The following is a 13,025-nucleotide window of genomic DNA, read 5'->3' as shown; positions in this document are numbered from 1 at the left end:
TGTGATGTACCGGCGCCGTCGAGCAAAGGAACGACGTCAACGAGCCCAATCCATTGCTGTAATGGCGTCGTAGACAAACACAATGAGGATCCCAAAACACCTACATACGCAAGTAGGTCCAACCAACATAGTGAAGCTTGGCTAATAGTCATAACCTCGGAACCAGCGAATATCTCGGAGAGGCTGCTAGAGATTATCAGGCATACCCACGCACTTTTGGATCGAACATTAGTGCAGTTTATCTTGCTTTTCAACTTCGAAAGCTTACAACAGAGTTAACTATGGCTCGAAAAGACCACCCTCAAGGTCTTTAAAACCGACTAAGAAACTTTAGCCAACCTGGCAGCATTCACAAACAAATTTTCAGAGATAGCCTAAAGTATATCGAGTATAAATATGTGCATACATAAAAACCACAAACTGATTGTCAATTAATGTAGATAAATTTTTATCCTTTTGATTTTTCCATTTTACCTCTCTTTTTTACATAAAAGAACTGATTAATATTCAATGAAGTACTCCATGCAAGCAATTTTTCTATCTACATACCGACGTCCATATAATAGCAATACTTAAACTTGAAAAAGCATATGTTAGTAGGTGTATCTTTATAGCTATTCATGCCTATATTTATATAAACATTTGTGTGCATATTTCTATACATGCATACATATGTACACCCAAACTTGTATTTGTATGTATCTGAACTGTAGTTCACAACAAAATCGCAACATAAATTGCAGACTGTGGTGGCTTGTCAAAAAATGAAAATTATGTTGATATTCTCTTTCGCATTATACTTGCATGTATGTATGTATATACTTATATATCCACATAATAAATACCCTACTCATACCTGGGTTGTTGACTTAACAAAGCAAAAATTTTGTTTGTTCTTATACAACTCACAATTTATTATCCACTGTTGCAGTGGTGGGCTTGTTTTAAGATATGCCTTTGTGTATGAGTTCGTAAAAAAACAAACAATTATGTGCATGCATAAATTTTGTATCGAAGCTGAAGTCTGTTCAAATACATACAGTGATGGAAAAAATAATAGGAACGTATCAATGCGTCACCTGCGATTTTTCAACGAACTATTGCCGGTAGCCCCCTACAGCTGTGAGTGGGCGATGGGGCCTTGCTGGAGGGATGTCCCCTGGCATCATGTATTGGTCATTTACAGCCCATTCTACTCTACACAGTCTTGGTATAGTGGCAAAGTCTCGAAGGGAAATCCACAACTAAAGTACTTCAATCGGTGCAAAGAAATGCAATGCTCTGCATCTGTGGGACTCTACACACAACACCATCGGAGGCAATTTGCGTCTTACTCAATATTCTGCCAATTGAAATTGTTGGAAAACAATCAGTGGGATATGCTGCCTTGAGGTTACGGAAACCCCCAGGCTGGAGAGATAATCAGGATGTCCTTACCGCAATCTTAAAGAACTTAGATATGTATACCGGACACGGATTACTGTGCACCAAGTCTGAGCTTGGAAAAGAGGCATAGGATTTGCATTCCATACATAGAATTTTGGTCAGGAGAGGTTGCTGATGAGAAGGGATCACTCCACTGCTACACCTATGGCTCTAAGCTAGACGGCAGGGTAGGAGGAAGGTTTTCACAGCCCGACTTGGGCTGGAAATATCAATTCACCTATCCACCGCCATTCGGGAGGCGGTTGAACACCTACGACAGGAGAAGTCATGTGTAACAATAAATATCTTCATCTACTTAGACAGTCAGGCTGCACTCAAAGCTCGGTCATTTGGAGATCAAAAACCCTAGCGGATGCAAAAATGCAGAGGAGTCAGAATCCTTGCGGCCCCTGTTGGTGAATGCCTCGCACTTTGTAGAAGAGGACCAAAGTTCATGGGTTGACATACGGCAACTTCTGGGTATCGCGAAATCCACACGATGCACAGTGGTTCCACACAGCAAAAAAAGCTGGCCAAAAATCAAAATCAAATCAGATCAAGTTGAAACTGCCCACTTGTAGGTTTTTTGGGGTCACTAATTTCGAATCTGATATATAACTTATAAAAGTCAAAATCGGCAATCAAATATGGCGGCCTGAATCACTTAATCTCAACAAAAATTACAAATTTGGGGTTTTAGGGGTTGCTAACTACTATAATAACACTGTGCTATAAAAAAATTCACGAAATCCCTCGAAACAAAACTTAATGTAGATTGTAGGTGAGGTTAAGTACAATATGAAAATAGGTTTATTATAATTACTGATCCCTCAATTTTTTATAAAAAAAAACACGTTACTTTCATACTTGATCCACTTATCTATTAACAACTTGATTATTTTTTATCCGGTTTTAAAAAAATAGGCATGTTTTGAAAAGGAGATTTAAATACGTTTAAAAGGAGTATGAATAGTATTTATATTATGAGACATGTTGGGAGTTTTATCGGGTAAAATTTTGAAAAATTTTGTTCATATTTTCAATTTTGACCATCGCTAATTTAAAGAATGTCTATGAACTCAAAAACTACTTCACCAATCTCGACCAAATTTGGTACAAACCTTTTGCTTAGCTTTATACATTTTTATTTATTTTATTTATTTTTAATAAATATCATGAACTTACTTGTTTAGGTGCCCACAATAATGTGTGATAAAGATATTACTCCGATCACGTTTTTAGAGCATTTATAACGGATACAAAGTTGATTTTTAAAAGTATAAAAAAAACAGCAATTTCGCGAGCTGCGACTAAGCGCATCCATGAGTAGGAACTTCTGCACTGTCTTTTCAGTAAAAATATCCGTTATTTCGATCTTTATAAAACTACTATAAATTAAGCGTTTTGTCGTTTTTGAACGCTATCCGATAGAGGCAATATTTTCATATCAAATAAAATGGGTTTGAGAGCTTATTTAATTCCCTTACACAAAAAAGTGTGTTCCTTTAATAAAATTGTTGTTTTATTACAAAAAAAAAAACCAGAAGAAAAGCAAAACTCTCAAAATAAAAAATTAAATTTTTATTGAATCCAAAGTTATACGGTCCAAAGTTATACGGTACAATACATAAAAAAATAATCCGATGAATTTATAACCTTATGCCTTTCTTGGAAGTCGGAGAAGAAGTGAGAGAAAATATATTTCCAATAACATCCCAGAAATGAAAATCTTTCAAGAAATTACGGAGTTATTCTTAAACAGTTTCCAGCAAGGTCTTTCTAAGGGCATTCATCATTTTTACGACTGGATAGAAAAGTTCATAATAATAACAACAGATTGACGCTTAGGGCTTATACAGACGGCAGCGCCGATCCGGATTAACTCGGGAATTAACTGCAGTTGATTCGGATTAAGTCCCAGTTAATCGCACTTACAGCCGCTTTCACAAAAGGAATTTAAGTGAAAAATTACTTTAGTTTTTTGAATTTTATATGGAAATTGACAGAAAAAAATCATTTTCCATTTAAATTGCTGGTAAATTTATTTGAACAAATTTTGCCTTATCCTAAGTTTCACCCAAATAAAATTCACTCGACAATTTTTATTCCGCCCATAGTAAATACATGAAAACCAAAAGTGAAAGGTGACCTGTTTCGGAGAAAATGAAACTCATGATAAGGCTGATTGAGTAAAACAATCCTAGAAAAAACTTTTCATTTTTTGGGAAGCACTTATTTTTGTATCAATGCAGTAGTGACGCATTATAGGTCGTATCAAGACAATTTTCGCTTTATTCGATTACCCCCAATGACATGCACATGTTAAAGTAATGCATTCCGTAAACGAGAAGGTAAGCGGTTACTCTCGAAAGTGCTTCCCTAATCGAACAGCAGCTATGAAATATATGCAGTTAAGAAATGCATTCCGATTGGCGCTAATGGATGCACTGTTATGCTGGCTAACCACGGAGCCGTCAAGAAAATATAGAAAGAAGCCACAAACGCTGCGGAGACGATATGCTTTCTTTTATAAATTGAATAACAGCATTTCGAAATTGGCTAAAATTGCACTTACCAAAAAAGGATCAGATAATATCAGAGAAGTCACATCGTTTTTTTTTCAAGTTTCAAGACCAAAAATTAACAATTTTATCTCGCTTCTTATTGGAAAAAGGTATGCAACACGATGGTTCCAAAGACACGATTTGGTTGCGCACTTGTGACAGTCGGCCTTCTAGAAATTGTAAAAGTACTGATAAAAAATAAGTGAATGGAAATGTAGAACGATTGGAACAAAAGCGTCAAATTTACTGGCCGTACTATGTAATCTTGAATGTCTGAGTGTGGTTTTGCAGAAAGAATCTATAGGCCTTCCGAAGGCATCAAAAATTTTAACTACTTTCTTTGCAACACTAAGCAATCAATAAATCCATGCAGAAGATCACTTTCATCTGTAACCGTCAAAATGTACAAATCCGCACAAATGTACAAATCGTGTGATCCCTGCTTTAGACATTGAAGTAAAAAAACCCAAAACCGAGAAGTCATCGAAACAATCATCGATCTCACAACTGTGAAGAATACTACCTACAAAGTCTCTGCATACATACCCTCAATTGGAATGGTCACAGAAGGCGTGGTATTCCAAAGATGTTCTGAAAAGTTTTAATCTCAGTCTGCTGTCACCTAAGCTTAACATTCACTTAGAAGCAAAAGATATCATCGAACTTATTAACTGCCTTGTAGAACGTTTTAGTGCGGCTTTAAGCTTAGTATCCAGCTCTCAAGAAAAGCAAGAACTCCATATAAAATGAGGCGCAGTTTTTAAGAAATTTGCTACGCTTTCTACTACGGGTTTCTAAAGTTTTTTGTGAAAAATGAGCACAAGGCAACCCATGTTTACAACAGAAATATATGCCCGACCCATTATTTCTTGGCGAAAGAGTGAGGCTACAGGTTGTGAAATATCAGATGTCAAAATTCCTTGGTACACACCCGAAATCATATCATTTTTTCTTGACCGTTTTCTTAAGAGCTGGAAACTAAGCTTAAACAAAAATTTTGGGTAGGATCAGGTTTAGCGTTTTGGCAGCAGCAATCGAAGCTGAAAATTGAGTCCGGTATTCAAATTGCATCTGATATCGCGACACTCACAAATTGTGATAATGATTTATGACCGACTATTAATACGCTAAAAGTTATTTTTGGACTTTTATTTTATTTGAAATAAAATAATCGGTCAACCCCGACTTTAGTTTTTAAAAGTCCAGTAATAACATTTAAATTTGGCCAAGTATTTCTTAAGGCCGAAATAAAAGTCTTTTCCTAATAAAAAAAACGAGCTTTAAAAAATTGTAATCTTTAAAATTTAACGATTACGACTACTGTAGTCGTAATTGTACTTTTTATGATTACGATTATAGTTCTCGTAATCCAAAAAACAAAAACTATATAGTGCTTTTCCATGGTCAAGCATAGTCTCAGAAGCAACGTTTCAGTTTAATAACAACAAATTTGAATATTCAAATGGCTTTTGGCTATAACTTACAATTCTTTTTTCATAATTTACTGACATTGTAAAAGAGTTTTGCATACAAGACATAGAGTTAGATACTCTTTTTAGCGAATTTTTAGAATTTAGAAATTTTAGCCTTTCAAAGTTTTGCGTAGTTGAAAAATGTAAATTTTAGCCATGAGGAATTATAGATGAAGTCCTTAAATAGTGCTACTTTTCCACAGTTTGAAAAAATATGTAATTTTGTTTTTTTTTCAATGCCACACTCAAAGGAAGCAACTGAGAGGATCTTAAGTATGAAGTTTGCTTCCTGGCGCAAAGAGAGAAACCAGCTTCCAATTAAAAAACTTTTTTGGTGAACTTCATATTAAAATTAATTTTAAAATGAAATGTATAGAATTCTTTGACTATTTAAACAATGAAGATGGAAATGATCATGACATTATTTCTATTCAAAAATGTCATAGATAAAAAATTATTTATTGGCTTCTGCGTACACTCATGTTAAAATTAATAACATTTTTATTTTTTATGAACTATATTTTATTTATATACCAAAATATTGTTAAATAGTAGCGTTTAAAGTATTACCTGATACTTACATTTATAGTTTTGCTTTGGATAAAAATGTACCGAAAAGTACCGATTTTTTTAGCATGAAAAAGTCCAACGTAGTAAATGGCGGCATTATTTATACAACAGTACTAACTACTAGATAAAATGTATATATGTATGTATGTATGTAACTCAAACTGGAAATTTATGAAGTGTAACTACTTTACATTGCAAGTTCTCTAATTTACGAAAAAAATTAACAACAGTGTTAATTCCGACAAATTCCACGATTTACATACATATGTACATAAGTACGGGCATATATGTATGCACATCTAGACATCTAGCGAACAACATACATAATGTACCTACATACATGGGTACATAGAGACTAACTTGTTTTGCTTTTGTTCCACTATCCTTTTCTTCTTATTGCTTAAATTATTTGCGGTTCCCACTCTTTTTTTCACATGCAATTCTGGAGTTACATAAATTGCATGCAATTCCACATGTATGTATGTATGCTGAGCACGTCGAAAGGCATTTCTTTATTATTGCATCTACATACGTATTCTTGATGTTGGGTCTGTGCCAGGTCTGTGCCATCAGTTCAATGGTAATTTGTTGGCGGCGGGTACACCAAAGGCACCCCCAACTGGAATCACGTCATTTAACATCAAATCGATTAACTAGCGTAATTTGCATACATAATTTAGGTTTAAAGCTATTATCGCTTCATTTCCTTGTATGTATATTTCTTCGATATCTTACCTATTGTTTTGTCATTCGGTTACAATAGAATGAGGCTGATTTTGAGGTTACTAACAGTAACTCTGATAAACAGTGAGTTTGCTAAACAAAACTAAATTGTTTTTTTTTTTATAAACCATATATAAACCTCATACTTAGTTTTATTCAATCTCCCTCAGTTTTCCTTTAAAATTAAATGAAGTGATTACGCGTATTTTGTTTACCAAAGTGTGCTCCTGACAAATTAGCGTTAAATTATTATTGACATTAAAACGGTATTTTTTGTGATTGTTGTTTCTACACATCGTAAGAGGATGCCCTGAGTGTGTATGTAAATCATCCTGATAACTTTTGTTATATTTGCGGTCAACTAACTGTTAAAAGTTAGTGTCGTAGTAAAAAAAAAAACAAAAACAGAAATTCCGAAAAATCAATGCCAAAATAAAAGTGGGAAATTTGTAGGGCCGAATATTAGATACCTATTGGCTGATGAACAGTTTGAAGAAAAACTTTATCCGATCGAAAAATCCGCATGGACATGTTTTCGAAATTTGGTTCGTAACTTTTTTGGAAACCACAAAGCGGAAAGCCAGAGTTGGTCAGCAACTTTTTAACAGCCTACACGAAAATGGGATGCAATATGTCGCTCAAGATAAATAAACTTCTTACACTCACATTTAAATTCTTTCCTGAAAATTTGGGTGGCGTTAGCGCGACGAAGACGGCGAAGGGTTCCATCAGGATATATTTAACATAGAAAAAATGTTACCAGGGAAAATGGAGTCCGAATATATTAGCTGACTACTGTTGGACACTAAAAAGAGATATACTTGATGCAAAATATTCCCCAAAATCCTAAAAAAAAAATTAAAAGATTATTTATTTTTTTCATTAAATACTGTTTTCAAGCGAATTTCATTAAATTTTACTTAAATGCTGTTGCAAAAAAATCAGGGTCATTGAATTAGACTTAGTAGATACAAAATAACCCTTTCAATTTCATTTAACTTTTATTAAGGTCATTTTTGTACATCAGTGTAATTATACTATTTATCATTCTGGAATGTGAGAGTGAATACCCGAATAAGAAGTGGTACATACATATGTCAAATCGGCCAATGGTTGGAATCGTCCATTTTATGATTTGGATGAATTTTGGTCGGCACTTTTTTTTATCATATAACGACGTTCTGCCGAAGGAAAATTCACTTCAAAAAATTCAAAATTCAAAATTAATTTTTTTTCCCTTAATCCAAAATTCTTAATTTCACAAATTCCCATATCGTCGCCTGGGTAAAAGATTGTCGTATGTTACGCACGTACAAATGACGCTTACGACAATCTTTTACCCAGGCGACGATATGTTGAAAGTTTATTTTTTAAATATCTCAAAAACGAATATATATATATGTATGGTTACAAAAATTGTTCTGGTCTGGTTTTAAAAATGATATTTAGCGCTATAAAGTAAAAATATACCTACACTGGTGGCCCGATAATTAGAAACTTATAAAAGTTTCCACAAATTTTTTTTTTATACAATACCTCCAAATGATTTTAAAAGATTCTAAAATTTTCAAAAAGTGGTTTTTAAGATATCAGTTTTAAAATTATGAAAAAAATTGTATTCAATTGAAATTTATTTTTAATTTAGATTTTGCAAAAAAAACTTAGAATTTCTAAGATAAATATCTTAAAAAAGTACCATGTTGGAAATTTCAGAATCTCTTAAGATCAGTTAGCGGTACATATGTATTGTATAAAAAAAACTATGCCCAAAATTGCTTCTAAGTTATCTTGAATTTCAAAATTCTGTAATTTTTTTCAAATTGTTTTCAAGAATATTTTATATAGCCACAAATACCACCTTTAAAACGAGACCAGAACAATTTTTGTAACTATAATATTTTTGAGATATTCAAAAATAAACCCTCGAAATTCGGAAATTTCGTTATATGATAAAAGAAAAGTTCTGACCGAAATTCCACATCAAAAATTTTCTATTCCAATCATTGGTCAATTTGGCATTAATTAACCCATATGAATAAAAAATTTATTTTTGCAACCAAGATTTTTCTTTGATTTGCTTAAAATCTCTGTCTTTAATCCTTGTCTAATTCACGTCTAATCCTCACTACTTACTTTAGTAAGGCAGGTACATGGTTTTTATTTTTTTTAATTTTGATTTGAGTCTTTATTGCAGAGGGCCATCGATATGTATTTAGTTCAAACAAGTTTATTAAATTATGATGTACATACATATAACAATTTCTCTATTTTAGCTTATGCTGTCTAGCATTCTTCAACAATTTCGCTCAGTGCTCTACGGGAATGGACGATAATGAGAAGGAGGATACAAGCTTATTACGACCAAAAACGTATTCCATTAAAAATTGGATGGCGAAGGATAGAAGCATTATGCAAAGAGAAAATTATAAAAAAATTCAGAAGAAAGGATCGTCGCACCGCTATGAACACGAGCCAATAGAGCGACACTTTCCCACTGACACAATAGAAAGGAGAAATTTTGATACTTACAAACCATTGACAAAAAATTCGCACACTTTAAATAAGAAAATGCTTAAGTAAGTTTATATTTCCTTTACGATATATTCAATATATATAGCCATGTGTAGAATATTATAACCCCTATTAATCGTTTGAAATCTGTTCATAAAGTTGTAATTCGCTATGCCTTCGCGGCAATGGCAAGAACATTAGTGTGGATTATTTACATGAGGTAGCGGAATCAGGCCTTATCTTTTGTAATAATTCCATTTAATTAGTTTGTTTAGAAATCATATCGATTTAATACTTTTTTATTTCATCTTACTTTTCTGTCCATGTATTTTCATTTTACACTGTGTAAATAAATAAATAACACAATGCAACAATCAAAAAGTGATGGGAATGAAAGCAATTGCATTCATTTAGGGAGGACCAAATATAAATAAATACCAAAATATTGGTAAAATTTGGCTACCATTTTTTTATGTCGATAGAATTTACTTTTTTTCATTTAAAAAAAAAATTAGGTGTCCAGTTTATGCTCCAATTCTTAAATTGATCGATGCATTGTGGAAGGTTTCATTTTTTTATTTTTGATTAAAGAACTTGCTTAAACTTGTAGTATTTTGTTATAAATTTTTATTTAAATAGTAAATTGGGATTCATTAAAGTGAAGGCACCTAACAGTCATCATAGAAAACGACTGGCTGTGGAATCAAGACGTCACACATCTCCAGATGATTCACATATGTTTATTATAAAGCTGCCACCGAATTTCGTATATTACACCAATCCAAAAGCTGAAGCTAATAGCATCAGTGACATCAAAACGAACTCACAAAAGGTAAATAATATATGATAAATTAACCTAAATTCCAATTAATCGTAAGCACCGGCTGCTCGTACGTTTATATATGCATTTGGTTGGTCCAAAAAAAAAGTAATGTCGGAGTTTCAATGCTCTCACAATTAGAAGATAGACAGAAGAATTCTATACCATATATGTACTTGAAAATGTTTTTTTGACATATAAAATACATGGAAAATAAAAAGAGCGGCATATTTTTCGATATAGGAAAATTCTAGGGGTAAGAGAATTAAAATTCGGACTTTACTATATTATTATTATGCACCTTTGGACCACCCTAATATATAAATTTAACTAACCATCTATAAAGTTGCTAAATATTTTCGTATTTGTTTCGTCCTCAGTCTACATATCGAGCGCTAACCGCCAAAATACGTAAGCGACATTTTTTCAAAATTTTCTTTTTGATGCAGAAATATTCCTAGAGCATCTAGATACATTTCTGCATCAAAAAGAAAATTTTGAAAAAAATGTCGCTTACGATATTTTGGCGATTAGGGCTCGATATACTTACAACAAATGTTCTTTAAATTTTCTCCTTCTACAGGTCTCCACCTTCCCATTTAGCTCAAATGGCAAGCCGGATCGCATATACCACTGGAATTTGCCAGTTCTACAGAAAATACTCGGAAGCAAACAAACACTGCCACATACTGATGTCAATGGCAAGAAATATATTATCAATTTTAAAAAATTTGCCAACTTTCAAAAACCATGGGAAAATGACAGTATTGAGAAATCCTATAAATCCAATTACAAAAAATCTTTAAATCATAAGTCACCTTCATATTATGCGCCAAATGCGGCAGTCAATAGAAATAGTTTTAATCGATATTTTTCAGGCAATGGCAAACCGAAGGGCTTCTATGTCATAAAGGAAAATCAGAAGAAAAATATTCATTATAAGAATATTGTGCCATGAAAACGTTCATAATTCTACTATTAAAATAACTGCATATTTATGTATACGTACGTACATATGTTTTTTTATTACTTTACGATATTTTCTAATGAATCTTAAAAAGAAAATCCTGGTCAACTTCATAAGATTTAAAATAAGAAAGAGACTTACATTACATTATTTACTATTAAAGCTAAATTAAGTGGCTTTAAACCTATGCAATAAAAAATAACAACAATAATTGTAATTCTAACTTAACTTTGGCTCACTGCCAAATGATCGTACATATCGCACAGCTAAATCTAAAGTGAGCTAACTCAAAATTCAGAGAGGGAAATTTAACTGCTTGGGGATCGTAGATACAGATTCAATGCAATTAATACAAAAAAAAAAACAAAAACAAAAAAATGTTTCCATTAATTGGATGTAAGTCCTATGAATTGATTTATGCAAAAAAAAAAAAAATTGCCCAAAATTTTTTTCGAGTTAATCGCACTTTAGATCTAGATGTGCGATATGTAGTTGTTAGGCTTGCACATTTATATTTTAAGTAAAAATAAAAACCATTCATTTAAAATATGCATAGGTATGTACATTAGACTGTTCCAGTAAAGTATTTTTGCAACTAAGTTTAAAAAAAAATGCCAAACCTCGCAGTCGCATTCTTACATTTTGTTACATATAGTGCGGCAATACTTCCTTAACAAAAGTTGAATCGTTTTTGGTGATCTAAAATTTACTGTCATTAAGGTGGTTCGTTGGCGCGCTGTCACTGAGTGCTGGTGAGTAAGTAAATACTAGAACGGTGCACTTAAGATCTGAAAGTAAATGCCGAAAATATGACAAAAAAAAAGTATGAAATTTCCTTGCAAACATACTTTAAATTCGAAGGTGTATGGCGAGCTTTTTTTCTGGTACAGTCTAATGTATTTGCAAACATACTTATGTATAAATTTGTATGTATACAAAATCGCTAAATGAAAAGTTATTCAGACAAGATTTCGCATAATAACTAGAGCTCGTGTTAATCGACTAATCGGTTAATCAATTGGCAAACTTTGTTTCAAAAAATAGTCGACTTCACTTAATCGACTAACCGTTTCGTTTTGACTTTTCAACTAACCGCTCACAAGCAACTAATCGACTAACCGTATATTTTCGATTTTTCGACCAGTTGTTTATTTTAAAAGATATTGGTTAATTTTTATTTTTTTACATAAAATACCTATGCTTACTGACAAAACCCAGCAGTCCCAATACCAATAATTTGATTCGAATAAATTTGATTGGTATATTTTCAGGCTCCTCGATGGCGAGCGGTTAGTCGAAATTGAGCGGTTAATCGAATCGAGTATCAACCGACAAAAAAGTTTCCAACAGACTATTCGACTAACCGAATAGCCGGATAGTATATTTTTTACAAGAGCTCTAATAATAACTCGGCATAAAAATTTTGTGTTGTGTATTATTTTTTATTGAGTTCGCGTTTCTTTCTTTGCATACATACATATGTATTTGAGTATTTACTTTTATAGGGAATATGTTCTACAATTTACTGAAGGCATATTCTCAAAAATTTTAAACCGACAATTAACAAATTTTATGTATCAGAAGTCTTCCAATTGCGCAATTAATTATTTCATATATTTAATTCATACTGCTTTAAAATATACATAACTATGTACGTAAGTATGTTGTATTTAAGTGTTTATTTTCATTTTTCTTAAATTTTAAATGAAACTATAAAAGACTGGCCCTAGCTGATACTTTGGTGACAACTTTGCTTATAAAATGTATGCAAATTACAGGGCAATTCTGGCAACTGTCTTTCACCTCACCACAGTTGTCTATTCTGGCAACTATCTTACTGTCTTTCGAGGGACTACAATTAGTCTGCTAATCTGCTAACGCTGTTCGCCTTTTAACAATATTTTTTTTTATTAAAAAAATATATGTATATTTTTATTTTCAAAACAATCAAAAATAAAAAAAAGCATATTTAA

At 32.5% G+C, this 13,025-nt stretch overlaps 1 protein-coding gene across 1 annotated transcript; it reads left to right on the top strand.

Annotated features, from left to right (window-relative positions):
• Positions 1-9,027: 9,027 nt before the first annotated feature.
• On the top strand, positions 9,028-12,230 carry LOC118737246 (the record flags this gene model as incomplete). Its single annotated transcript, XM_036467637.1, is given in 3 exon segments — positions 9,028-9,330; positions 9,905-10,097; positions 10,669-12,230. Coding segments are annotated over 3 exon segments (871 nt in total), but the record flags the coding sequence as incomplete, so codon positions are not given.
• Positions 12,231-13,025: the final 795 nt, after the last annotated feature.

Source organism: Rhagoletis pomonella, unplaced genomic scaffold (assembly GCF_013731165.1).
Source record: "Rhagoletis pomonella isolate Grant_MI unplaced genomic scaffold, Rhpom_1.0 Rhpom_scaffold_00004, whole genome shotgun sequence".
NCBI classification, from domain to species: Eukaryota; Metazoa; Arthropoda; class Insecta; order Diptera; family Tephritidae; genus Rhagoletis; species Rhagoletis pomonella.
This window is presented reverse-complemented; position numbering and strand designations above follow the sequence as displayed.